The 27,143-nt window shown below is 48.8% G+C and overlaps 2 protein-coding genes across 5 annotated transcripts in view; one reads left to right on the plus strand and one right to left on the minus strand.

Annotated features, from left to right (window-relative positions):
* Recql5 (RecQ like helicase 5) overlaps nucleotides 1-27,143 on the minus strand; it is a 39,845-nt gene that overhangs the window by 3,545 nt on the left and 9,157 nt on the right. For 2 of the 4 annotated variants that reach the window (XM_055592131.1, XM_055592130.1), the window contains exons 6-10: nucleotides 25,834-25,996; nucleotides 20,938-21,017; nucleotides 1,042-1,260; nucleotides 746-845; nucleotides 6-42 (exon numbers count right to left, since the gene is read on the minus strand). In XM_055592131.1, the coding sequence (XP_055448106.1) occupies nucleotides 6-42; nucleotides 746-845; nucleotides 1,042-1,260; nucleotides 20,938-21,017; nucleotides 25,834-25,996 (599 nt within the window). Of the gene's footprint in view, nucleotides 1-5; nucleotides 162-745; nucleotides 846-1,041; nucleotides 1,261-20,937; nucleotides 21,018-25,833; nucleotides 25,997-27,143 lie in introns of all 4 variants that reach the window. The other 2 variants (XR_008718380.1, XR_008718379.1) reach the window with 2 other exon arrangements.
* Nucleotides 4,366-10,768, plus strand: Smim5 (small integral membrane protein 5). Its single transcript, XM_055592132.1, has 3 exons — nucleotides 4,366-4,539; nucleotides 9,673-9,819; nucleotides 10,221-10,768. Exons 2-3 carry the CDS (start codon nucleotides 9,693-9,695, stop codon nucleotides 10,325-10,327), a joined length of 234 nt encoding a protein of 77 aa, XP_055448107.1. The 5' UTR covers nucleotides 4,366-4,539; nucleotides 9,673-9,692; the 3' UTR covers nucleotides 10,328-10,768.

Below are 27,143 nucleotides of genomic sequence, written 5' to 3' on the forward strand. Positions count from 1 at the left end.
CCAACCTGGGGGTATGAATTCTTCTATCTTGGGCTCCTTGCCCTGGAAGACAGACAGCACGAGGGGCCATGAGACATCCTGCACTGCTCCAGCTCAGGAGAAGGGACAGAGCTCATGAGCGGGGAACCATCCAGGGATCATCCAGGACCCTGTGTAGACCACTGTATGCTGGTTATATATACATATAACTTTTTTTTTTTTTTTAGGGAAGTGGTACATTTGAGATGGGATTTCACCATGTTGTCAGTCCCTGGCCTTGAACTCAGATCCATCTGCCTCTTCTTCCTAAGTGCTGGGATTAAAGACATGTGCCACCATGCTGCTGGCTTAGGTTTTTGTTTTGTTTTGTTTTCAACTTGATAGAAACGAGGGTCACCTGAGAAGTGGGACCCTCACTTGAGGAATTGCCTCTGGTAGACTGCTCTGTGGGGGCATTTTCTTCATTGATGTGGGAGGGCCCAGATTATACAGATTACTGTAGGTTGTGCCACTCCTGGGTAAGTGCTCCTGGTTGTATAAAAAACTAAGTTGAGCAAGTGGGAAGCATTCTTCTGTGGTCTCTGCTTCAGTTCTGCCTCCAAGTTCCTGCCCTGACTTCCCCTGATGCTGAACTGTGATGTGGAAATGTCAGCCAAATAAACCCTTTCCTTCCCATGTTGTTTTCAGTTATACATGGTGTTTGCCACAGCAATAGAAACTAAACCACTAGAGCCACTGAACTCCCATCAAGGACTCTGTTCCTTACCTTGCGCAGGCTCATCTGTTTCTGATAGAAACGATTCCATTCCCGCTTGTGGGCCTCATCTCTGCCTTCATCACCGCTACCTCCAGAACCTTCATCATACCTACAGGACAGGCTAAGTGTGAGCAGCCAAGGTCAGAGCTCTGCTCTTCCCCACTGATGCCACTTGATGGCCAGTGATGTTCCAGCACAACATTAAAGCCCAGGCCCTGAGAAGGGTCACATGTCAACACTGCAGGAAGACCTCCTTTGGCCTGGGTAGCACTAGTGGAATGATTATGCATTTCATAGCTACTCACCTGCTGAAGCCCCCATAGCCCCTTCGGCCTCCCTCATACAGCTCAGGGTCAAAGCCATTCTCCTTGTAGGGCCTGATGCAGGTCTTGCTCCAGCTGCTGCTGCGCTCCAGGGCATCAAGCTTGTTCTTTAGGGCTGCAGGGCTCTGGCAGTAGTCACAGCCTTTGGCGCAGGCAGGTGGTACATCCCCAAAGAACTTAGCAATGGCAGCATGGCGGCACCTAGAAATAGGAGGTGCCAATGGGATGAGGGACTGAGGCAGGCCAGTGTTTGCTCACCCAGTCTCTAAACACTGATTGATTCACTATCCTAGCACCACATTTGATGTTATCTTTCAAAAAAATTTTAGGGGGGCTGGAGAGATAGCTCAAAGGATAAGAGTACTGGCTGCTTTTCCAGAGGTCCTGAGTTCAATTCCCAGCACCCACATGGTGGCTCACAACCATCTATAGTGGCATCTGGTGCCCTCTCCTGACCTTCAGACAGAACACTGTATACATAATAAATAAATCTTTAAAAAAAATTAAGTTTATGTATATCAGTAACCCCTAGTGCCTGAGGAGGTCAGGAGAGTCAGTCACTTGGCAATTGTTATGGATGGTTGTGAGCCACTATGGGGTGCTAAGAACATTGGAACCTAGGGTCCTCTGCAAATACAGTATATGCTCTTAAGCTCTGAGCCATCTCTCCAGTCCCTGTCCTGTACCCTTTTATTCACAAGGGTTTGTGAAGCATCCTCTGGTGCTGTCCATTGCAGAGTTGGGGCCAGTAGGATAAAAGCAGCCTTCTTACAGTCAGAGAAGATGCTGGGCAGGTGGGATCCAGGATGTGAACCTCATTCTGTTTGGTTACTGTGAGCTCTAGTGCCCTGCTCTTCCCTCTACCCACAGTGGTGGAATGTCCTGGAAAGTTGAGTCTCTGCCACCAAGTCAGTAAAACACTGAATTCCATGGCCTCTCCACTTACGCTGCTAGTGGAGCAGGGGTACATGGAGCATGACGGTGGTCATAATGGCTCTGAGCACTAATGAGATGTTCTACAGGGAATATCCCTCACTGTGGGAGAGGAGGGAAGAACAAGAGAGGGCCTCGCCTGTCTTCGGGACCCTGTCTGCTCGTCTCTTCCTTCCCAGTCATTTATTTAGAGACAGGGTCTCACTATGTAGCTGAGACTGGCCCAGAATTTACTGAGTACACATCCCTGTATACTGGGATGGCCTCAGAACTCAAAAATCTGTATCTGTCTCCCAAGGGCAGGGATTAAATGCTCGTACAACCACACCTAGTTCTTTTGTTTTGTCTTTTAAAATAGGATCTCAGTAGCTAGACTCAGTGGTGCATGCCTGTAATCCCAGCATCCTGGGCGGCAGGGGAAGGAGGATGTCTGAGTTTGAGGCCAGCCTGTTCTACAAAGAGAGTCCAGGACAGCCAAGGCTCCACAGAGAAACCCTGTCTTGAAACAAAACAAAACAAAACAAAACAAAACAAGTAAGGTCTTGCTATAGCTCAGGGTGGCCTTGAGCTCATAAGCCTCTTGCTTCAGATTCCTAAATCCTGGGATTAGAGGCATGAGCTCCCACATCCAGTTTTCTCTTGTATCTTGATCTTTCCTTAGAGACCTCTACCTCCCCCCGGCTCCCACCACGAGCTCTTCTGCCCTAGGCTGAGGGCTGCACCTGGCACAGATCCTAGAGCAGCTGATTCTCAACCTATAGGTCTTGACCTTTTTTATAGGGGTCACCTAAAACCATCCGAAAACATATTTATATTACAATTCATAAAAGTAGCAAAATTACAGTTTTGAAATGATGTTATGGTTGGGGTCACCACAGTATGAGGAGCTGAAATAGAGTGTCGCAGCAGCAGGAAGGCTGTATTAGAGAGACAGACCCACTGTCCTGAGAGTGCCATCATGCTTAGTCACTGGTGAACCCAAGCCAGGGAGATACAGCCTCAGGAGAGCTTCCCTCTCACCTTCTAATTGCACATGTTCCCTGTGGATAACCACTCTCTGCCCAAGCTGGTGGCAGGAAGCAGCCTCTACCTGGTCCACGAGGACCATGCTGAGGCCCTGGGAGAGGGCACTGTTCTATCACGGTTCTTGTGTCATTTCTATGCTAGAAATGGGGTACAGGGTTGGGGAACCATGGAAAGATGCCAAAGGCAGGGCAGTCTGGGTGTCTAAACTTGACTAGCTGGCACTAATTGCTTCTAAACAGGTCTTCTTAGAATGAGCACTGCTTGGGGATCTGACCCCAGAGAGCAGGCTACTGTAACCAAAGCAAATTGTAACATTGCAAAGATAAGTAGGGTCCCTCCAGCAAGAGGAAGAACACAGTCCTAAAACCGGATAGAAGCAGCAGGACAGCAGAGACAGCCACCAGGGGCGCTCATGCAGCCTGCTCCCACTAACAATGAATAGACAGGACAAATGTTCCCTCAGCTCAAGACTGCTGCCTGTACAGTGGTGGCTTGTCCTGCCTCTGAAAAGCTTTGGACTCTAAGCGCTGTGGCCATATGCTTGTCGACACCCTGTCCCCAAGCTCTGACTAACTGGGGTTTTGTGCTCAGATTCAAAGGCTCCATTGACTGCCTGGCTGAGGTCAGTTCCCCCACTGCAGCCTGGTGGAACGTTAATGGGCTAGGAGTGTGGAGACAGCTGAGCAGACTGAGACCAGCAGTGTCCTTTCTCTTAGGAGGGCCACCAGGCCCCTCCCCCAAACAAGCAGGCTACTTTTAAGATATCTAGGATCCTCTCATTCCTCCACAAGATGCCTCTGGGTGCTGAGTGGCAGGAGTATCATACCAGAAGGCTGCTTGAAAGTTTGCTGACTTGCTTGGGTGGTCCTGTAACTCTTCTTTCTTCCTGGGAGAGGCCAGAGGGAGCAGCCAGTGAGTGGGCCAAGAGACAGGCCGGGGTGGTGGTCAGGGACACAAGCCAAAAAGGCCATCCAGAGGGTGGCTGTGGGGCGCTCAAGAAGAAGCTGCTCCACCCTCTTCCCCCAGCCGCCTCTGACTGAGCCCCTGGGGGGGTATTTCCACAGGGAACCACAGCCAACCACTTCTGTCATTAGCCCAGCCCCAGCCCTCAGCCTACAGCCTGGCCCACAGGCTGGAGAAGGGCAGAGCAGGAGGAAGGGTAAGAGAGGGAGCTGTTCGGGGGGATCTGGAGAGCGGAGTGGACCTCCAAGGCAGGGAAAGGCACTGGGTGTGAAGTGTGTGACAGCTCAGGGCAGGGCTCCCTCTGGCTCTGCCTCACAGTGGTAATCTGAGACCTACATCTCCAGGACAACCAACAACAAAAAAGCTGAAGCTGGACAGCAGCTGGTTGTCAGCAGCCAAGAGCTAACGTGAAGAGGCGCCCGAAGCAGCGACCCGCAGGGCAGGAAGGTGGCGGGCGCTGGTGCAGGAAGTCAAGAGTGGTGGCCAAACGACTGAGAGAAGGCACAGGAGGCTCTGTACGGGAGCACCTCTTCTCGGCTCCCCAGTGGCGACTCCCAGGTAAGCGACACAGGCAGCCAGGGTCTCCTATCTCAAGGGTGAGGAGCCATAGTTACTATGATCTCGGAGAGGAATGTCTTGGGCGATACATTGGGCCACTCTCCTACAGGGAATGTAGTTACCTCCTGTGTACACCTGAGCTCTCTCTTCCCCTAGGACCTCTGGGACAGTACTAAAGAAAGAGGACTATACTGTCATTTGCTGTGTAGAGAGGGGCTAGGGTCTGCTGAGGTAGCATATCAATTTAAGTCTTTTCTATCCAGGGATCTTAAAACAGGGCCCTCATGTCTGCTGAGCCTCCACTTCCCCAAGGATTAGGGCTGAGGCCTCCCTGTTTCTCAAGAAGGCTTGGGACAAGGCCTGTCCAGCCCACTCATTGGTTCCCTCCCCAGGCTCTAGTAGAGCCCACAGCAGAACTGCCTATTTGGGTGCTGGACAAAAGCAGCCGACCCCGTGCCTTTTGGAGTTCTGACCTGCTCGTTGCCATGTGTTTTCAGCTCAGGATCATCCCAGGGAGGAGCTGATCTCTGAAAACTGTACCCACTTAGAATCCTAGGGCCCCTTTGATCCTTCTTTGGCCATGATCTCTGAAAACTGAGCCAGGGACATGCATGCCTGATTCTAAAGCCAGGATTAGAGGGGAGATGGTGAGTACATGAATGAGGCTGGAGAAAGACCCCAGGATTCTCCTCCACGCTCCACCACTGTAATGGCAACTCCGGGGCAGTTCTTTGGTTCATTCCTTGGGCAGAGCAAGCACCACAAGCACAACTTTCCTGGGCAGGGCCTCCCTCACAAGGGGAGGCTGCTCACCCCTTCTGTCTCCTGTCCTCACACTGGGGGTCAAATTCCCCTGAGATGTTCCTTCCAAAGCAAAGGTGTTATCCAGAAAGAAAGAAAAACATCATTCAGGATTGGAAAGCAAGGAGAAAGCTCAGCAGAGGGAGTGGCTTTTGGCTTGTGCGGGGCTGGGAATGTAACTCCTGTGGTCATACTGACAAGTGTGCGGCACAGAGGGGACTGGTCGGAAGCTGAGCCACAACTGGGACAGTGGATCGGGAGAGGTGAGAGAGGGGCATGGCAGTGAGCTGCTAGCCACAAGACTCCAGGGAGTGTCCTGCACCCACAAAACACAGGTTCCAGCAGTCCCTGAGCTAAGAGGGAAGCCCAACTTCTATGGGTATAGGTGAGGAGCTCACTTAGTTTCTCTCTCTCTCTCTCTCTGGTTTTTTGAGACAAGGTTTCTCTGTGTAGCCCTGGCTTTCCTCAAACTCACAGAGATCTGCCTGCCTCTGCCTACCAAGTGCTGGAATTAAAGGCGTGCGCCACCACATCCTGGCACTAGCTCAGTGTCTGATGGTCCCCAGAGCAGGAAGCCCCATCCCTGTTCTGGAAAGCTTGGGGACCAGGACAGCAGAGCCACCAAGGCCTCAAGCAGCCACTTTGATTTCAAACTGGAGTCCCAGCAGAGAGGAAGTTGCTCAGACACTCAGCGTGGTATACAGTGGGCATCTCCGCCCTGCTGGTCAGGCCCTCTGGACCCCTCGGGACTCTCACAGCTATTGGTTACGCCTCATGCAAGATGCTTCTCAAGACTGCAGAACAAAAGGGCTGAGAGCCACCATGACAAAACGACAGGGTACAGCAAGATGCCCGTTGGGGCAGCAAGACATCAGTGACACTGCTTATCAGGTACAGACACACTGCCTGGCCCTGTCCACGTGGGGAGCTTGAGTTGGACTATCAGGTTTATGAAGAGGAAGAAGAGAAGCTGTGGTACCAAGGTGCAGCTGCCTGGCCTACAGGACAGTGGCACACACTACAGCAAGAACCTCCATGCCACCTGCCACACACAGGAACAGCAACCAGACCCCCCGCCCCCAGGTTGGCCAGTTTCCTTCTCTGTTGTACTAGCTCTCCCTGACCACGGACTGTACCCCAGGCAGGGAACTGGAGGCTCCAACTGCTGTGCAGGCATCTGGGGCAACAGGTGGGCCTCAGAGACAGCCAAGCCTGTTCTCTCTTCCTAGACCAGGGGAAGCTACCACTTGTTCTGCTGAACATAGCACCGAGACACTCTAGTTCCCCGGGTTCTTGGGCATAAAGTTTGGTTTAGAAAGAATTGGGTGAGCCTGGGCTACAAAGTCCAAGAAACAGAATTACCAGTAGCTCTGCTTGGCTTTGCCCAACCCTAGTGGGGTATCCAGTCAATGGGGCCAGCCCCAGAGCTCCCACTCCCCCTGACCACAGCTGGGGAGCAAGGTCACCTGACATCCATTGGTTATATTGGGCATCAGGCGTCCGCTTTAAATAGCCCACTGGGAAGACGCCTGGGGACCTGCTGGAATGTGCTTCTTTCCTCTTTGGAGAACAAGACCCCTTTGCTCCCCCCCCTCTGTCATGTGCTTGTTCTGTTGGGTCAGAGCTTAAAATAACAAAAAATCAACTGCCAAGCAAAGTGGGTTCCTCTTCAGCCCTTTGAGGGCAGAGAGCCATACCCAACAGCCCTACTTCTGCTGGTAAACCAGACAAGACCTGGCAGGCAGCCCCATGACAGATCCCAGGGCTGTCGTATGTGACCAGGCCCCACCATCTCCCAGTGGGCTGCCTATAGAAGCTCTGGGCACAAAGCTATGAGGCTGCCCGCACGAGGGGGTCCACACTCATGGGTGCACTGGGCATGAGCCTGCAGCTCTCCAACTTCACAAGCCATGCAAAGTGCAGGGAAGAGTGGGGAAGGCATGAGAGAAGCCGGGAGTAGCTCTGATGGCTGGAACTTCTGATCAACACATTCCATCTTCCCTGCACAGCAGGTCCAGCCCCCGCCTACTGCCTTCTCCCCTGCTCTGGAAATTGGATGTTGCTAGATCTTTCATCTAGACCTAGGGTCCCAACCCCGCCAACCCCACCAACCCCGCCAAACCCCCAGGCAGGTGCCTCTTTCCTCCCTCACCGCTATCTCTCTTGAGGTCTTTGGGTGTGGCTCGAAAATGAGAAAGCTCTCCTGACCACCAGCCTCCTGCCTACTTCTGCTTTTAAGGAATGTGTCCATTGGGCTCTTGATGCAATGTGGGCACAGTGCCAGTCATGCTGAAAAGCCAGACCAAACACAGATGAAGAGGGAGGGTAAGAAACCAGAGCTCTGGTTCTGAACTACATGCACACTAGTTCTGGAGTGGAAATGGTACTGAGGTTCCAGACAGGAGAGTGGATGGATCAGTGTTTTGTTTTGTTTTGTTTTGTTTTCAAGTACACTCCAACTGGCTCTAAGTAGTATCTCTTTTGGTCTGACCAGAATGAATGGTCTTATGGTCACATTAGCAAGACACATAGATCTGTTCATTTAGTGACAAATAACACATACAGTTCTCAAAAAGCCTGGCGTGCCCTGCTCTAGTGGTGTTGATCTGATAAAATTGATGTCCCAGACCCACAAGATGCTGACTGTGCTCAACTCATGGGCTTCCAAAGAGGGATAGCCTGGTTCTTACACAGAACCCACAAATGGGCCATGACTCAGGAGAACTTGGCCACCTTAAGTGGCAGCTCAAAGCCAGGCAGGCCTCCATCATGAGTGTATGGATACTAGGAGGGGCACTGGCTGGGTCTATCCTGACTTTTGTGGCCCTGTCAGGCCTCAGCCAGAGAAAGTTCCTGCAGCCAGGCCCCTCCCTAAGACTTCTCAACTGCATAAAAGCACAAAGATAAAGAGCCTGTTCATGGCACAAGAGAGGAGGGCCTGAGACGGGAATACTAAAACAGCTGTATGCAGCTGTATGAAGGACAGGTGACATTGGAGAAAGTACCACAGGGCTGGGGATATAGCTCCGTATATCCCTAGATATACTTGCCTAGAAAAAGAAAGGCCCTGGAGTCCATTCTCCAGTAGACGAAAGTGAAAACAAAACAAAGTGAACAACAAATTCAGAGAAGGCACTTTTATAGGTACTTTAGAAAGGAAATCCAAACGTTTGGCAGCTGTGATTGAGTTCCTGAGGAGCTATTAGGGTTTTAGAAGGGTGGCAGCCATGTCTCACTCTCAGAGGCTGCACAGCGCAAGGACAGAGCCCACATACAGGATGACCCTATCACATGACCTTCAGGGAGTTTTAGACCTGCTATGTGCCAGGCAGGAGTGTTGGGAGAGACCAGTATCAAAGACCACAGCAGAGGGAACCCCCTGCCCAGTTGAGACCAGGGCCAAGGTGGCAATTACCAAAGACACAAGCCCCGATCACCTGCTCCCATCCCTCAGGAAGAACCAGTTTGGATGCACTGGCACATGGCCGTCCCTGTTCCTTCTCACTCACTGGAGAGATGTAAGGGAAGGCACTGATGCTCAATGGGGCCCAACACACAAACTCAGCCAAGAGCTTTGCCTAGGATCCTTCCAGGAGCCCTGACCAGTCACCACTCTGCAGACAGAGGCCTTTCCTGGTTACAACAGAAAGGCCCAAGCCAAGAGGGGAAGAAGTGGTCGAGTAGTCTTAGAACCCCAGCTCCCCTCTGAATAAATGAGACCCCTAGGGAATACTGTGTGGTCCTTCCTTCCTTCCTTCCATAACAGTAATATGAGTAAAGAAATTGGCCTGCTAGGAGAGGGGGTCTCACATCATTCATAGCCTTCAAGTGACAACCCTTTCCTCAGTTTCCACCCACAGCTGAGAGTCCCCATGAACCTGTTCTTGGAGTCTGATTCTCCTCCCACACAGAATCCTGAGGCCTGTCTTGTCACCCTGAGGGCATCTAGGAGAGGCACCACAATCCTGAACAAGCCAGAGAAGGGCCAGCCACACCTGGTGTTGGTGTCTCAAGACAAAGGAATGCTAGTAAAGTCATAACAACTGATGGTCAGAACCTTCACCAACTGTGGCCTTGCCTGGTAGCTCTTCAGCGGCTCTCCAGGTCATGAGATTTCCTCGCTCAGGACAGCTCCAGCCAGCTGTGGACTGAGGGCCACCAATGAGCAGACTTCTATGACTCCCTGCCTCCCCCTGCCAGTGGTTCAGGGCTGAGATGACAAACCTGTTCTGCAGGCTATGGTGGGAGAGGCTGGTCCCTGGCTCTCCCTCCCAGCCCGTGAGCAGCTCGGCAGGACTCCAAGGCGCTCTCCCTGTCTCTGTGTTCTTACAGAACACGGGAGCCCTAGCAAAATGCCAAGCACAGACTTTGTAGAGGAGATTCGCTCGGTGGGAGACCGGCTGCTTCTGAAGCTGCAAGGACTGCCCAAGGCTGATCCCGTGGAGCTTGTGGCTTTCTCCATCATCGTTCTTTTCACAGGCAAGTGGGGCCCCTGTCCTCTAACCCTTTAACCCTGTCCCCTTGTAGCCCATGGGCTCTTCCTGATATCCGCGAGACCAAACCACGGTGCCAGCTGGAAGGCTGGTGAGCCTTCCTATTAGTAGGAAAGGCAGTGTCCTGGAGGAAGCTAAGGGATTTGCTGCATCCTTTGATACTGCCTGAGTTGCTAGGTAGTGCTGGGAACTGGATACCATCAGGCACCAACTATAAATTGAAAGGAGTAAAAAGGAGTCAATGGGCAGTGTAGCCAGAGACAACAGGACCCTGTCCGCCTCTCAGGTCTTTCAGACCTGCACCAGACCTGTGGGGAGGTCCTTCAGAAGGAGGGTGCATCCCTTCTTCCCCTGGCTTTTCAGCTCTGGGCCATTCTCTCCCTTCAGCTACTGTCCTGCTGTTGCTGCTGTTAATCTGCAGCTGCTGCTGCACTCACTGCTGCTCTAGGAGGAGAGAACGGAAGAGCCGAATGTGGCCCAGAAGACGCAGATGAAGGACCACAGCGAGATGCCCGAAGAAAAGCTGGACAGGGACCCTCCAGGACTGTGACACAGGCTCTCATCCCAGCCACTTTCCTCCCCAGACAAAGATTCCCTGGCCCCAGTTCTGGCTTTGCCCAGGTGATGGGGTGGTCATCTGGACCCTCATCAAGGAAACAAAGTTGCTCAGTCTGCCATGGACACAGTGCTTAGGAAGACCTGAATGTGTTGCCCTCAGAAGACCACCTGGGTCTTCTGCTAAGCTGTACTTTTTCGGGGCCCCATACTTTAATAGGGAGCAGCTCATACCTGTGAGGAGCTGCCCCTTGCGGCTCTGCTGACATGCCAAAGAGAAGTGAACTCATCAGGGACTTTGTGCAATTTACTAGACTCCAAACCTCCTGCTGAGGGGGAGGGGGAACATGTCAGTATTCTAGTTGAAATTTGTCTGTTTATTTCCAAGTAAAAGCTTTTTTGGTTATGTGTTTATGAGGTATGGCTCGGCACTGTGCATCAAGAGGGCAGTGTCAGAATTCCAGGGACATGACCAGTGACTGTTCTTGCCGGGCTACTGCTCTTCCTGTGCCATGAAAGCTGGAAAATCACACAGGGACACCAGCAACACTGTACTTTACATCATCTACCAAGCCCTGACTTCCAGAGTGCCACTCTGCTGAGTGATGGAGGTTGGTGCTCTAGGACAGGTGCTGGGGCCTAGGGAGAACTCTTAACATTTCCTACTGTCCTAACTTCTGTCTGTATACCTCACACTGGCAGCCTCAGGCCACTGGATCCTCCCAATTTTCTACAGTTGAAGAAAGGTAAGGCCCTTAGTGTTATCTATCACATCTGTACCCTGACCCTTTGTTCTGTCCCTATTTGCTGACTGGGCTCAGCTCACACACCCTGTGACACTTGCCAGCTTTGTGACCCAATCCTCTTAAGCTAGGTTTCCTTCTGGCGAGATGATTAGTCGAGGTGAGATGATTAGACCTACTTCCTGGGATATGATAGGAGTATAAAGCAGGATGGCCCAAGTCTAACATGGTGCTGGACAAGCTTTAAAAGCTCTGCAATTATGGACTGTCAGTATTTGGCCCTCTAAACAGAAGCTAACCCAAGATGGGCCCATTTTAAAGAATGGTGCTGCTGAAAGGCTGTCAGGCCTCCTTCCCTAAAGGCTACTTTCTTCCAGACATACAGCGACAGACCTAAACATGGGGGAGGGGGACAGACACGCAAGTCTCCACAGGGCCAGGACTCTAGTTACTCACGTCTGTCACCCAAGTCTGCAGCACACATTCTGCTTGCTTGGGAGCAGAGCTCTGCCTGCCTTGAAGACAGGTCACAACTAGGGGAAGTCAGTCCCTTATGCCTCTAGCTGGCAGCCAGGCCGGTCAGGCAGTTGACAGGCCTGACAGAAGCTCTCAGTGGCTGGCTTGACTGCCTGGTATCCACAGACTTGCCTGACAGGCTTAGATTCTTGAAGACCCAAACAAACAAGCAAACACAAACCCTAAGAATCCACCTGTCCTTGGCCCCTAAGACTTAGGATTCAGAGTTGAACACGCCTTTAATCCCAGCACACAGAGACAGAGGCAGGTGGACCTCTGTGAGTTCCAGGCTGCTGAAGACTATGTAAGACCCTTTCTCAAAAGCAAAACACAAACCAACAACAGAACCTGAGTGATGATAAGAGCTAACATCCAGAGGGCTGGTTTTTGGTCTGAGAATGAAGCCCAGAAGACTGTACACTAGGCTCTACCACTGAGCCACATACCCAGACCCTAGAGGTTGTCTTAGGCTAGGCTCCAGTTCGCTTAGCCTCTCAAGTGTGAGCATCACAGGTAATGTCTCCAGTTTGTCTTGGGCTTTTCTTTTAGTTTATTATTTATTTTGGTTTTTCTAGACAGGGTTTCTCTGTGTAAAGCTGGCTGTCCTGGAACTTCCTCTGTAGACAAGGCTGGCCTCAAACTCACAGAGATTCCCCCTGCCTCCGCTTCTTGAATGCTGGGATTAAAGGTGTGCTACGCCAAACACCTTTTTGTTTGTTTGTTTTTGTTTTTAAGAGAATGGTGTTCTGCCTGCAAGTATGTCCGTGAGAGGGTATTGGATCCTCTGGAACAGGAGTTATATACAGTTGTAAGCTGCCATGTGGGTGCTGTGAATTGAACCCAGGTTCTCTGGAAGCGCAGCAAGTGCTCTTTACCATGAAGCCATCTCTCTAGTCCTTGTTTCTTTTTTAAACGCTCTCACTAAGTAGCCCTGGCTGGAACTCAAGATGCATAATGCTTTGGCATCTAACTCAGGGCTGTCCTCCACCTCTGGAGAGCTGGGATGATAGCCATGTCTCACTGTCACCTATAAGTTCACTTAAGCACCGTGATGCTTCAGTCCTATAGGTGCTGTTATTGTCCCCACTGATTCCGAGTGATACTAGATAATTTGTCTAGCCAGCTGAGAAGTGGCAAAGCCAGCCTGTCTGGCTCCAGAGCCCCTGCTTACTACACCTAGGGCTTGAGGCCTCTAGAACACAAGACAGAAGGTTCTGACTCCATTATCTCCATGAACCAACTCTTCGTCTAACCTCCCACACGCAGACTCTGTGTGGGTGGGTGGAAATCTAGCACCCGACAGCTGGTATGGGGCCCAACTAGGTGTCAGAAGAAAGAGAGCCCCACAGGGGAAGGATTGGAAACCCCACATTCTCCACTCCAAGCACTGCTTGCTGGAAGGCCCTGGAAGCACTTGGTTCAGGAACGGCAGCCCAATTCCTAGACTCCTCCTTAAGCAGGAGTTCATTAGCTTCAGGAACAGCCTTCCTGTAGTGTGGCTAAGACTGAGGCCCCTTCCTTGCTAGAAAAAGGTTCTGGATCCTAGTCCAGGTTTAGATAGTAGTGGGTACCATGAACAACCCTGGACATAGGTACAAGCTAGCCAGATCGCCTGCACCTTCTTGCCCCATGCCAGGACAGCCCATCCTATGAGGTAACCAATAGCAGCCTAACATACTGTGGGATGGGCAGACCTAGTTCACCTTCGCTGGGCAGGAAGCAGATGTCTTCCACTGTGGGAAGAGAAACAGTCACTGCTGACCTGGACTGTCGGAACAAAGCTGGTGATCACAGAAACAGCTCACAGCAGGCTGCATCAAGGTGTAACTACCCTATGCCATTCAAGAACATCCTCATGGCCTTCCCTTGCACATGGCCTCTGTCCTACCAGTGTCTGTTTTCACTCCTCAGAAGGATAAGATCTGCTTCACTGATCTGTTTCACCGCCTGCGTTTTATGCCTTCTTACGAAACCAAGGGAGGAATCATGGCAGCAATAATGCTTGGCAGTGCACAGACAAGTTTTGTGAAATATTAATGTTCTCAAAGCCATTTATGACAAAAATCATGACACAAATAAGTACTCTGAATTTCATATCATAACATATGTGTTCAAATTAATTTTATCCTACCAATGTTTTTCTCCTCTTTGGGCCCAGTTCCATGCTTCTGTGCCATGGAATGCTGCCCTGAGGGTTTGTTTTGTTTTGTTTTGAAGATTTGTTTTTATATGAGTGTTTGCCTACATACATGTAAGTGCACCACATGCATGCCTGCTCTCTGAGGCGGCCAGAAGAGGTTGTCGGATCCCCTGATCCGGGGTTACAGATGGTGGTGAGCCACCCCGGGGTGCTGGGAATTGAACCTGGGTCCTCTGGAAAAGCACGCAGTGCTCAAGTGTTTACAACTCCATGTTACCTCCTCACAGAGGAAGCCCTCAGTACACAGAGCACTTGTGCCAGCAACATCCTCATCTATTTCCTCAGTGACTGAGACAGCAGAGCTACATAGGTACAGCAGTTAATTAAACTAGACAAGGGCTAGAGGGATGGCTCAGAGGTTAAGAGCACCAATTGCTCTTCCAAACAACCTGGGTTCAATTTCCAGCACCACATGGTGGCTCACAACTGTAACGTTTTTATTCAGGGAACTGGATATCCTCACAGATAAGTATGCAGAAACGTGCGCGCATGAGCGCAGGCGCACACACACACACATTTTAAAAAGCTAGACAAAGCAACTTTCCTATGAATACCACATTCTCTTGACATACCTGATTCTTCTTGCTGTTTTGAGACAGGGTCTTACTATATATCTCTGGTTGGCCCGGTGGCACTATGGATATCCGGCTGGCCTCAAACTCATACCCACCTGCCTCTACCTCCTGAGTTCCAGAATGAAAGGCATGTGCCACTATGCCTATCAGGGTTTTCTTTTATATTTTTAAACATTTATTTATTGTGTATATGTGTGCGTGGCTCGTGCCTTCAGAGGCCAAACAAACGTGTTAGGCCTCCTGAAAGTAGACTTACAGGCAGTTGTGACCACGTGCTGAGAGTGCTGGACACTGAACCATCATGGTCTTCTGAAAAGCAAGTGTTCCTAGCATCTGAACCATCATCCCTCCAGCCCATGTAACTGAGCTGGGGACAGACAGGTGCACCCTTTGGGCAGCTGGTCTCTCTTAGGATAGGCTGCTGACTAGCTCTATTCCAGCCTTTATCTTGTTTTGGTTTTATTAGAGCAAGTTTAAACACACCTGCAAAAGAGACTGAGTATAAAATGTCACCAGAGAGAGGCCAACAAGATGGTTCAGTGGGTAAAGGCACTTGCCACCAAACCTGAGGACCAAAGTGATACCAAAGTGGCCAATAGGTATTAATAGAATAGTTCTGTCTGCTCTAAGGTACAGGGCCTGAGAACCCAGACTGCACAGCTGGCTCCAAACTCCAACTGTACCAGCTACACAACCTTCAGCTGCTTACTCTCTCTGTGTCTGTTTTCTATCTGTAAAGTTGGAGTTGTGGCTATCATTATTACTTCATCTGCATAAATGATGTCACCATTAATTCCGTAACCATGGAAACAAGCACAACTACCATAAACCAGTTTGGGAACAAACAATTGAGTCTTGATAAAGAGCCTGATCTGATGGGCACAAAAGTACCAAAGCCCAGCCCACTAGCTGTGTGCATTTGGCAGGCCAGGAAGTCAGCAAGTTTTACAAGGAAATGGAATGAAACAGGTGTGTGATGGGTCAAATCAGCCCCTGAACTTGCTTGTCACTTGTCTGCCACTCCAGGCTATACCTGAAGAGCCATCCTGGGAAGATCAGATACCTTGGCATCTCAGAACTGATGGAAGTGGGCATTTCCCAAAATGCTAACAGCAGGATTGAGGACCTGTGGGCTGGAACATAACCCTGCTGGAAGGAAAGGCCTGTCTCTCTTACCTTGTGATGGGACACAAAGCCTGGCAATGCCCACATGTCTAAGCTTTAAAAGGAGTTAACAGTGCCCATCAAGTTTCCATCAAGGCATGTACGGTTAATTCCCTCCTCCCAGCTTTTCTCTCTAACCAAGGGGTAGGAACCAGCCACATGAAACAGCTGAGGCCATACCTGAGGCACGAGGGAAAAAGGCTCCAACAGTGATAAGCATTCCCACACCCACCCAGAAACTTGTTCCAGGAGGCTCCTGCCAGAACTGCAGTTAATCATTCACCCGGACCACAGTAAAGAATGCCTTCTCAATAAGTTCTGAGAGGTCATCTAGATGCAGAACTAAGACCCAGATCACAGGTGAGGTGCACATGATGCCTGGGGCGCAAACCCAATCTCTTTCCTCACTCAGTTTGACTTCTCTCAAGGACAACTCCTTACTATGTGTCCTGAGCACCCTACAATGCCATCATAAAAGAACAGAACACTGATGAAGGGAATGGGAGTTGCCAGGCAACCAGTCTAGCTCACCTTTGTTTGCTCTGGTGGCAGCAGCAAAGGTGTGGTATTTGGCAATGCTCTGGGCTGCCAACAGTCAGTTCTTTGAGTGGGGCACAGCTGTGGTGACCTGACAGCCTCTTCCACTCAGGAACGCCAAAGTGTGAAGCCTGAAGAACAATCCTGACCTGCCTTTCCCTCATAAGACACAAGCCTATTAGCAGCAGAACCAGGTAACATTGTCTTTCGTCTTTCCCTGTATTCCTTTCCACTGGCTGCAGCCCTGACACCACCTGCACTTTGAGAATATGGCCTCCTGCATCCAGTTGTCTCTAAGGACACTGACCGCCTCAACCACATTTTGTTCCCATCCACCACTCCTTTTTCTTTTAGGATGTGTGTGTGTGTGTGTTCTTCCTACTTGTACGTGTGTCCATGCATGCATTCCTGTTGCCCTCAGAGGCTAACCACTGTGTCGGGTGCTCTGGAGCTGACACTATGAATGATAGTGAGCTGACAAATGAATTCTGGGAACTGAATTTGGGTCTTCTGCAAGAGCAGCCAGTGCTCTTAACTGTTGAGCCATCTCTCCAACCCCACCTGCTTTTTTTGTTTTGTTTTCCTGTTCCCACCTGGCTTGGAATTCCTGGGCTCAAGCAGGAATTCAGCATTCTGAGGAGATGAAACTAAGTGCACTATCATCCACAGCTGCGTTGCTATATCAATCTCTCAAAATGCCTCCCAAACATCTGGCAATTGGGGCAATAAGAATAGGGGAAGACCTACAGTGGTGCCTCTTAGGTTCTAGCTATGAAGGCCTCAGGGGCAGGGGAGACATTCTGGCTCATACCAGAGTTGTTGAACCTGAAAGAGTCTCTGTGGGTGGCCCCCAGCAGCTCCAAGCAGGAAATCCCATTTGTAGATGCTAGAGACTACAAATCCAAAGACTCCTGACCCTCAGTGTTGGCCAGCCAAATGTGGCCTGCTGTTCAATGCAATTGCACAGAGGTCTAGGGAATGGCATGGACAGCACCACAGCAGACAAGGCCTTCAGAGCTCTCTGCACTCAGGGCCTCTTCTCCTCTCTTCCAGCATTTCACAGGCCAAATGGTAATTCCAAAGAGATTCCAGAGTGATGACTTCTGGAAGAACCCCTGGGATGTGGGGGCCCTGATAGTGATTGGCTTATTCATCTCTACAGTCCTGTTCTTCATCGTATTTGCTATTGTGTTTGGGCTGGTGGAAAAGAAGAGGACTTCCTAGGGGCCCAAAAAGCAGAAAAATATGGGCTTACCTGCTTACCCTATATCAGCAGTGGGCTCCCTAGTTCTTCTGGCTCAAGAAAGAATCTGTGTGAACCACTGGATCTGGCTTAGGGATTGGTCAGACATCAAGAGGGGAAGGCTGGTCTGATACCATTTCTGGCTTTCCCACCCTGCTACCAGCTGAACATGTAAATACATGGAGAGGGGCTCTGCTGTACCCTCAGAGAGCAGCAATAGCCAACAAAGTCCTCCAGAGGGTTCCTGCTCATGCAGCAATTTTGCAAGTCCTTGATTGAAGACACAAAATGTCAGATGAAGTAAAAATTTCTTTTCAAATCCACTATCGTGAGCTCATTTTTTCACAGATGTGGTTCTCTGAGCTAGCTTCTCTAGCAAACCTCACTAAGGCAGGCAAAACCTGGCCCTGTAAGCTGCCGAACCAGTCTCAGGAGCTACCTGACATGTGCCCCTAGGTTCACAACAAAACCTTCCGTTCCTAAACTGCCCTGTGGCTGCAGCCTGGAGGCTTTTACGCATATTCCCCTTGACAAGGTACTTTACTTCACCCCACACCACACTCCATGGCCTGAGTAGTACTTTGTTGCCTTTCAGATCTGTCTAAACCTGCCCTTTTCAAATAAACTCTCCCTGACTCTGACCCCAGAGGCTGGGATAGGGCATTCTGTTACTCTCAAAACAACACTGTAAAGGGCTGGAGAGACAGCTCATCAGTTAAGACGAGCTGCTCCTTGCACAAGACCCAGGCTTGATCCCTAGCACCCATGGTGGCTCACAACTATTTGTGACTCCAGTCCAGAGGAACTGATGCCCTCTCCTGACCTCTTCGGACACCAGGCACACATGTGGTTGGCACACAGACATACATGCCTGCAAACACCCATATACAAAATTTTTAAAAAGAAAATGTGCATTTTTTCAGAGTCCATTCATGAGGCATTACATATTTTACATACGTATTTCCCAGTGAGACATGCTCATCTCAATGTGCTTGGCGAATGAACGAATGAGCACACAAGCCAATAGACTGCACGCTGCTGAGCGGCTGAGTCACTCAGTCCGGAGGTCCCATACGAGTGTCTACGCAGGCCACAACGAAAAGCTCCTCTTGCATCTTAAAATGCCCAGGCCTTTATTTCAATGCCCAGACTTATTTCAAGACTAATAACTACAAGCTTCGAGTCCTTCCATGAACAGGCTTCTTCATTGGCTGCAGCTCGGAGAAAATGACTATAGGGCAGAGACAAGATAAAAACCACTGGCTGCCCCCCGCTGGCCTCATCTGGAATAGACCTGAATACCTTTTCTGGTGATCCCAGCCCACTGCCCATTTCCCACCCTGCACAGCCCACCCCCTTACAAGAGCTTCCCTTTAGAAATGCACCCACCTCAGCTGAGCTCACCCCACTGGTCTTATCCCTCCCTGCCAGGTGGGAACAGTCACCACCATCAGCCTCAAACCACAACTATTTTTAGAAAAGGAACAGCCATCTGCTGAAAGGGGTTTCTTCCTTCATGCCAGATACTGTCCACACAACATTCATTCTCTTTCACTTAATCAACCATGGTGACAGTGACGGGCCAGCAAGGTTTGCCCCACCAGACCCTGGGAGTGCTGAGCTCCAGAACCTCACCTGTAGCTAACAAGCTAGGAATGTGTGAGGACGAACACTGGGGAGTATTGCCTGGACTTCTTGGTCCCACAGATGTCTACCTGCAACTGGCCTATCAAGGCGCTGAGAAGAGACCCCGATTAGGATCTGTTCTGTGGCGTGGCATGTTTGAGCACTCTGGTCTCAGAGAAGAACCAAGTAAGATTTTTTGCAGAGGAGACTGACAATTAGCACGAACACTTGGTCCTTTCACTCCTCATCATAAAGAGCTCTGTTCAGGGCCTGAGGAGACTGAATTTAGCACAGTCATGTACCAGTGGCAGGAAAGGGCTTTGGTGGTATGGCCTTGGCCAAGAGTGGGCTTGGCACAACAACCTTTTTGGCATGTGATCCTGCCACAGAGATCAAACTAGAGATGTCATTTCCAGAAGAAAATACTCCAATCAATGAAGGGAGATGAGAATCCAAATGTAGGACTCAAATAAGCATGCCCGCTCCCCCATTTGCAGGAAAGCCTAAACACATCTTGTAGACACCCGTAATATGCACTCAGTCACCAGCACTCTGCCTCAAGGGGACAGTATCTGGGTAGGAGTGTAACTCATTGGTAGAGGGCTTGTATAACATGTGCAAGTTCCTGAGCTTCAACCCCTAATACCACAAAAACAGACATCCCTTCTCCCCCCCCCCCCACAAATGCCAGTCTTACAAAACTCAAGATGACTCATGTATGAAATGAGCACATCCACAGTGATAATCAAGAAGCCCAAGTTGTTGAGCCTGGTGGCGCACACCTGTAATCCCAGCACTCAGGGAGGCAGAGGCAGGCGGATCGCTATGAGTTCAAGGCCAGCCTCGTCTACAAAGTGAGTCCAGGACAGCTAAGGCTACACAGAGAAACCCTGTCTCAAAAAAAAAAACAAAAACAAAAACAAAAACAAAACAAAACAAAAAAAAAACAAAAAAACAAAAAACAAAAAACAAAACAAAACAAAAAAAGAATCCTCAGTTTAGCAGCTTCTGTCACGATTTCTGTGACCGGACCTGTCTGGGGCTTGGCTTATTCATCTCAAAGTCTGAGGCAATCACTTCTGTTCACATAGACGAATGAATGTATTTTCCACATATACCGACTCTTCTTGGGCATTCTTCACATAGGATTCTACTGACTACATGCCCAGCCATGAGACATCATTGAGCAGCTAACAGTCTCTCTCCATGGCTGCCTCATAGCTCCCACTCCACTGCTACAGCTGTAGACAAAACAGCTAAGCAGGTTCTACATAAGAGGGCTGGAGTTCTGTTAGAAAAGCATGTGGCACTTCCACCAGAGATGAGTGGGCCCCACGCTTCTGTCTGGGCTCTGGGTCAGAGCAAGAACAGCTCATCAGGTGTGGTAACACATGTCTATAATTCTAACAGTTGTGAAGGCAGTCAGGATAAGCAGGGGTCAAAGGCCAGCCTCTGATACATGGCAAGCTGGAGGCCAGCCTAGGTGACACAAGGCCTCATCTCAAACACAAACAAAGCAGCATGAGCTGGATCACATGGTCAGAAGAGCCAGCTCAGTGCTGAGAACTGGCCACATCGCTCTGGCACGAATTGCTCACAGAGCCAGTGAGACATGGGGTAGGCAGAGGAGTGGATGAGGACCCTAATGTGGAACAAATCCTCACACGTACAAGCTGGAGTTTCAGTGGCCTCCAGAAGAAAAAAGGAAGTGTCCTGACTTTTCTATTCTTGAAATATGAGCTTTGCAAGCAGGGGTCCCTTGCCGGCAAAGTTATGGTTGCTGGGAGAGGAAATGATCTGACACAGTTAAACATCCAACATCAAGAAACTGGCTTTTCTCCCCTTTGAGGAGCAGGGAGGCAATGCTGAGCTTAACCACAGGGTGCTGCACCTGCTAGACAAATGTTCTGTCACTGAGCTATATCATCTTCTTAGCCCCACTTACCCCAATTCTTCACAGAAGGCCACCAGGGCATCAAAGGCCAGCAGGGTGGCTTTATCAGATGCTTTGTTCCCTCTCTTCTCCTGGAGAAAGAAAGCAACCACTCAGTCCTCCAGAGTCTTAGAACGCGCAATCATGGTAAGTAGTGAAGGAGAAAAAGACGGAAGGTCAACATGGCATCACCAAGCCCGGCCTTAGGTATGACGCCTATCAGACTACCGAGCTGGACTTTTTGGATGGGAGCTTTTGAGAGCTGCCATTCTAAAAAGATGCTCAGGTGATTCTTGTGCCCTGGATTGACATTTGGGAAACTGTGACTCTATCCACGTTCTAAACAGTAAATGCATGCACAAGCTTTGGGCCCTTACATATACAAAACCTACATGGTAATATACACACCAGAGGACAGACTAAACTGTTAGCCTCAATCAGGTAAGATTATGCACTACTGGCCTCTTCTATATCTATCTGCCAAAAGTTCCTTTTTTTAAAAAAATTATCAACTCAGGCTCAGAAAGATAGCCTACTGGGTAAAGGCACTTGCCACTAAGCCTGATGGCCTGTGTTCAGAACCCAGTAGCCACATGGTGGAAGGAGAGAACTGACTCGTACAAGCTGTTCTCTGACCTCCTCATGTGCTCAGTGGCACGGGCTCATTTGTGCTCACACACAATAAATAAAATTTAAAAAAAAAACAAAAACAAAAACCCTTAACTTACAGGGGCTGGAGAGACGGTTCAGCGGCCAAGAGCACCGCTCTTGCAGAGGACCTGAGTTCTATCTCCGGGGCCCGCATGGTGACTTACAACCTCCTGTAACCTCTTCTGCCCTCCTTGGGCACCACACACATGTGGTACATGAACACACATGCAAGTAAACACTCATAAATAGCAAATAAAATTTTAAAATCATTTTTTTAAATACAGAAAACAAGTCAGGTGGTGGTTACAGAGGCCTTTTATCTTAGCACTCAGGAGGCAGAAGCAGGCAGATCTCTGAGTTTCAGGCCAGCCTGGTCTACATAATAAATTCCAGGACAGTCAGGGATACACAGAGAAAGCTGGTCTTGAGGAAAAAAATACAGAAAATATGAGGCAATATGACTTTGCTTTTAGGTCATTCATCCCCTGACACACACAAAAGAATGCACATTTGTGGGAAGAGGCAACAATAAAGAGCACTAGGAACAGAAAAATAAAGTCTATGACTATATGTGTGAAGAAGTAATAATGAAACTCATTACTTTATATGCTAATCTTAAAAACAGGGGTCAAAGAGATGACTCAGCAGTTAAGAGTACTTGCTGCTCTTGCAGCTGACCAAAGTCCAGTTCCCAGGACCCACATGATGACTTACAACCATCTGTAACTCTAATTCCCAGGGATCTGATGCTCTCGTCTGGCAAAAGACAAAACATGCACTCATGCAGGCAACACACACACACACAGTAAGTTAAAGCATAGTAAAGTTTCATTTTTAAAACCATATGAGTGTTTTGCCTGCATGTGTGTCGGTATACCACTTGGATGCCTGGTGCCCACACAAGCCAGAAGAGGGAATCAGTTTCCCAGGAAGTGGAGTTACAAAAAGTTGTGAGTTGCCATGTGGGTGCTAGGAATCAAACCTGGGTCTTCTGTAAGAGCAGCCAGAGCTCCTAAACACTAAGCCATCTCTCCTTTTGTTGATGCTGTTTTTTTCTTTTTCTTTTCATTGTTTTGATTTTCTGAGACAGGGTTTCTCTATGTAGCCTTGGCTGTCCTGGAAGTCACTGTGTAGACCAGGCTGCCTCTGCCTCCCAAGTGCTGGGATTAAAGGTGTGCACTCACCACCACCTCCTGGCTGGTTATTTTTTAAGGACTGTTAGCTAGGGATCAAGCACTTGCCTAGCACATGTGAAGACCTGGGTACAAACCCCAGCAGTACTGATTATGTATTTATGGGCGGTGCTAGGGATTAAACTTGGGCCTTGTCCAAACATGTTAGGCTTCTACCATAGAAGCTGTACCTCTAGCCCCAAACTGCAATTTCTTGTGATAGTAGTCTTTTCCTCATTATGGCTATGTCAACACAGTTCCCAGCTGAACCACACGATTACAATTTTACATTTGCCATGCCCACATTTCCTTTTGGTATAACACTGTTTCCTCTAAAAAACAGTTGCTTCTCCTTGCCCTGATGACTTTAGGTTTCAGTGTGTCACTAATTCACCTCCAAATATTTGTCAGAACAAATAATTCATTTCAACAAGAGCCCAAGACGTCGGATCAACTTGAGTTTTGAAAAACTTCTTGAACCTTCCGTCCCCATCTATGATTTTGCTTCCAGGCCAGTACCCATCTACCTTCCTGGGTTTCCTCACATTTGCATGGCATATAGTACTTTACCCTCTGAGCCATCTCCTCAGCACAGAATGTTGTTTTCAACCCTTTTTTTTTTTTTTTTTTTTGACTGTTTTGCCTGTTTGTGTATCTGTGGGCTACATGCACCCCTGGTGCCTGTGAAGGCCAGAAAAGGGCATCAGACCCCTGTACATGGAATTATAAGATGGTTGTGAATGCCACGTGTGTGCTGGGTATTGAACCTGGATCCTCTGCACGAGCAGCAAGTGCCTTTAACTACTGAGCCATCTCTTCAGCCCCAGGTTTTTGTGTATATGTGTATTTTTTTTTAAGATTTTATTATATATACAGGGTTCTGCCTGCATGTACACTTGTAGGTCAGAAGAAGAAACCAGATCTCATTATAGATGGTTATGAGCCACCATGTTATTGCTGGGAATTGAACTCAGGACCTATGGGAGAACAGCCAGTGCTCTTAACCTCTGAGCCAGCTCTCCAGCCCTCTGTGTATTTTTAAAGAAGATTTCTTTGTTTACATTTATTTGTTTACATGAGTGTTGCTTTTGGTTTTGTTTTTTATGTATATGGATGTTTTGCCTGCATTTGTTTCTGTGTACTACGTCAATGCAATGCTCTAGGGGGCCAGAAGAGGGCTTGGAATCCCTTGGGACTGAAGTCACTGAGCCAGCTCTGAAGCTCTTTACCCCAAGTTCTGTTTTTCAATGCAGTCTTATAGATTGGGGTTTTCTCGGCAGACATTTGCCTTTTCTCTTTCTCTTGGTTTATTTCTGCTTTGTTTTATCATTCTACCTTCTAGGCTGGCCTTGAATTCGGTATGTATCACTGAGAGCAGTCCTCCTGGGTCAGCCTCCTGAGCGCTAGGATTACCACCGCACCCGACCATTAGTCACACTTCTAGTGGCTGTTGTCCTCTCTCCTGTTCTTCTTACCTTTGTGAGTTTATTTTTTTATTCCTTTACTTGTCACTTGGTTGGGATCAGAAATAACTGTGCTCAACTTAGCCCAGCCTCCCTTTGTGCAAGCATCACTCTCTTCTCTCCAAAGCCCCTGCAGTGATGTGCAGCTTACCCCTTCCTGAAATAAGTAAGTACACCACAACGCCAGGCTTGCTTTCTGGGCTTTTGTCTTGTTTTAGTTGCTTGTTTGCAGTATGAGCCCTACCACTGAACCACAACCAGTCCCTTTGGTTTTCTGATACAAGGTCTTGCTCTGAAGCCGAGGTTGATCTGGCTATTGTAACCGTTGGTCTTAACACCTCAATATCCCTGGCTCTGCTTCCTGAGTTCAGAATTGCAGGTGCTCACAATCATGTCAACTTGTTTTTGCTTTTAAAAATCTTCAGATATGCTGGGCAGTGGTGGCACATACCTTTAATCCCAGCACTCAGAAGGCAGAGGCAGGTGGATCTCTTGAGTTCAAAGACAGCTTAGTCTACAAAATGAATTCCAGGATAGCCAGGGCTACACAGAAAAACCCTATCTTGAAAAACAAGAAACAAGCCAGGGTTGGTGGCGCATGTGTGTAATCCCAGCATTCTGGGAGGCAGAGGCAGGCCGTTCTCTGTGAGTTTGAGGCCAACCTGGTCTACAAATGGAGTCCAAGACAGCCAAGGCTACACAGAGAAACCCTGTCTTGAAAAACCAAACACAGCAAAAATATCTTGAGATATGGGCTGACAAGATGGCCTAGCAGGTAAATGTGATTTGAGTGCTATCAAACCTGACATTCTGAGATTGATGCCAGGACCTACCTACATGGTGGGAAGAGTGCTGATTCCTGCAAGCTGTCCTCTGACTTCCACATGCATGCAGCGGTGTTCCCACACCAAATAATGTAAATTAAAAAAAAAAAAAATCACCAGGCAATGAGAGCACATAACTTTAATCCTAACACTCAGGAAGCAGAGGCAGAGGCAGGCAGATCTCTGTGAGTTCAAGGCCAGCCTGGTTTACAGAGAAAGTTCCAGGACAGCCAGGGCTACACAGAGAAACTTTGTCTCAAAAACCAACCAACCAACCAACCAACTAAATTGAGATGATCTTTCTTTTCCCAAGGACATAAACTATTTTATCCTTAATTTTATGGTTTTTCTGAAGTGCCAACCCATCTGAAATTCATACACTGATCATATAGGAACCTCATTTTATCTTTTTCCCAGCCTCTCCTCTTTCTGGTGACTCATAATGTACTTATTTCACACCATATTCCTTTCCAGTTTGGGCTTTCTGTAAATGTACAATCAGTAAGAAATTAAGTAACTAAAGAAAAACCAGAGGACATGGGAAAACACATAACAAAATGCACTAAAACAAGGCAAGAATGATTTTGCCTATATTTAACAGCACACATACAAGATGGTGTTCAGGTAAGCTAAATATTGACAGATTCTAACCCAGGTCGTCCCTAGCAGCCTGTTCACCCTATATACCATTTTCCCTTGGGTAACCCTGTCTAGTTTACAGACCCTCTCTGGGCTCAGTAACGAGCTACAGGAGATTGAGTGGCGGGTTCAGACAACAAGAACCTGCCCGAAACGTACCTGGAGTTTGGCTATTTCCTTCCTGATGAGGAAGCTGACTTGGTCTCGGTCATTCCTAGAGTAATAGAGACGGCACCAAGATGGTTTCCCATCCCTGCCAGCACGGCCAGACTCCTGGTAGTAGCCAGCCATGGACTTGGCAATATTCCAGTGGGCAACAAACCTGTAGGATCAAAAGAACATGATACACGATGGAAGAGCTGAGTGCTCCATGGAGGAGTGATCCTGTCAGAAAAGCTTGTACCATAGTGGCCAGGTACAGGAGAGCTAACACACGAGACAGATCCCACAGTCAGTCGGAATCAGCTGGGTGAGACACCTGTGGCCCATTAACCAGCCTCTCTGCCATAGAACAGCCCAATTTAGAGGCCACAGCAACGGTTTAAGGGAGGAATTTTAGTAAATATAACAAAAGAAAAAATATTGCAGCCAGGACTGAGGGGATGGTTAAGAGCACTAGCTGCTCTTCCAGAACAGGGTTTGAGTCCCAGAACCTACATGGCAGCTCACAGCCAACTCCAGATCCAGGGAATCTCATCCCTTCATTTTGGTCAACACAGGCACCAGGCACCATTGGTGCACAGACATACATGCAGGCAAAACACCCACACACTGAAAAGAAAAAAGAAAAACAAACAAAACTCTTAAAGCCAGAGGTCAGAATAAATAAAGACTGAAGTACAGGCTGGACATGTTGGTGCCACAGGCAGGTGGATCCGAGAGTTTGAAGCCAGCCTGGTCTACATAGGGAGTTCCAGGCTAGCTAGGGATATACAGTTAGACTCTGTCTCAATACACAAAGATCAGACGTTGGAGAGACAGCTCAGCAGTTAAGACTGTACTGCTCTTGTAGAGGACCCAAGTGGTTCACAAACACCAAAACTCCAGCTCCAGATCTGACACTTTTGGCCTCTGTGGGTACTGCACATTCACAGATACTCAGACACACACTAAAAACCAATGTCTAAAAAAGGGCAAAAATTGTTACGGTTGCATGATCTTATTTTATCCTTTGAAGAGAGAAGGGGTATTTATGAAATACCTATGTGCATCAATTACTACATCTATTTCATGTTAGTCACCGTGATATGAGTTAGCCTATTGTAAGGATTATAAAGGGACTCAGAAAGGTACGTCTATAAGAACACCCAATGATGGAAACCCAGAGCTAGGATTGGAACCTAAGGGTATCTGACTTCAAAGCTGGCTCCTAGCAGGCCCTAGCAGACCAGGGCTCAACTCCTGATTCCACCATCTGTGATTTTCCTTCCTTCCTTCCTTCCTTCCTTCCTTCCTTCCTTCCTTCCTTC

Source organism: Psammomys obesus, unplaced genomic scaffold, assembly GCF_907164565.1.
Source record: "Psammomys obesus unplaced genomic scaffold, mPsaObe1.curated_primary_1811, whole genome shotgun sequence".
NCBI lineage: Eukaryota > Metazoa > Chordata > Mammalia > Rodentia > Muridae > Psammomys > Psammomys obesus.

Excerpts from the sequence above, each read along its gene's own strand:
- Smim5 (XM_055592132.1), top strand. The coding sequence starts at position 9,693 with ATGCCAAGCACAGACTTTGTAGAGGAGATTCGCTCGGTGGGAGACCGG. Across the intron at positions 9,820-10,220 it reads CATCATCGTTCTTTTCACAG|CTACTGTCCTGCTGTTGCTG; the intron begins GCAAGTGGGGCC and ends CTCTCCCTTCAG.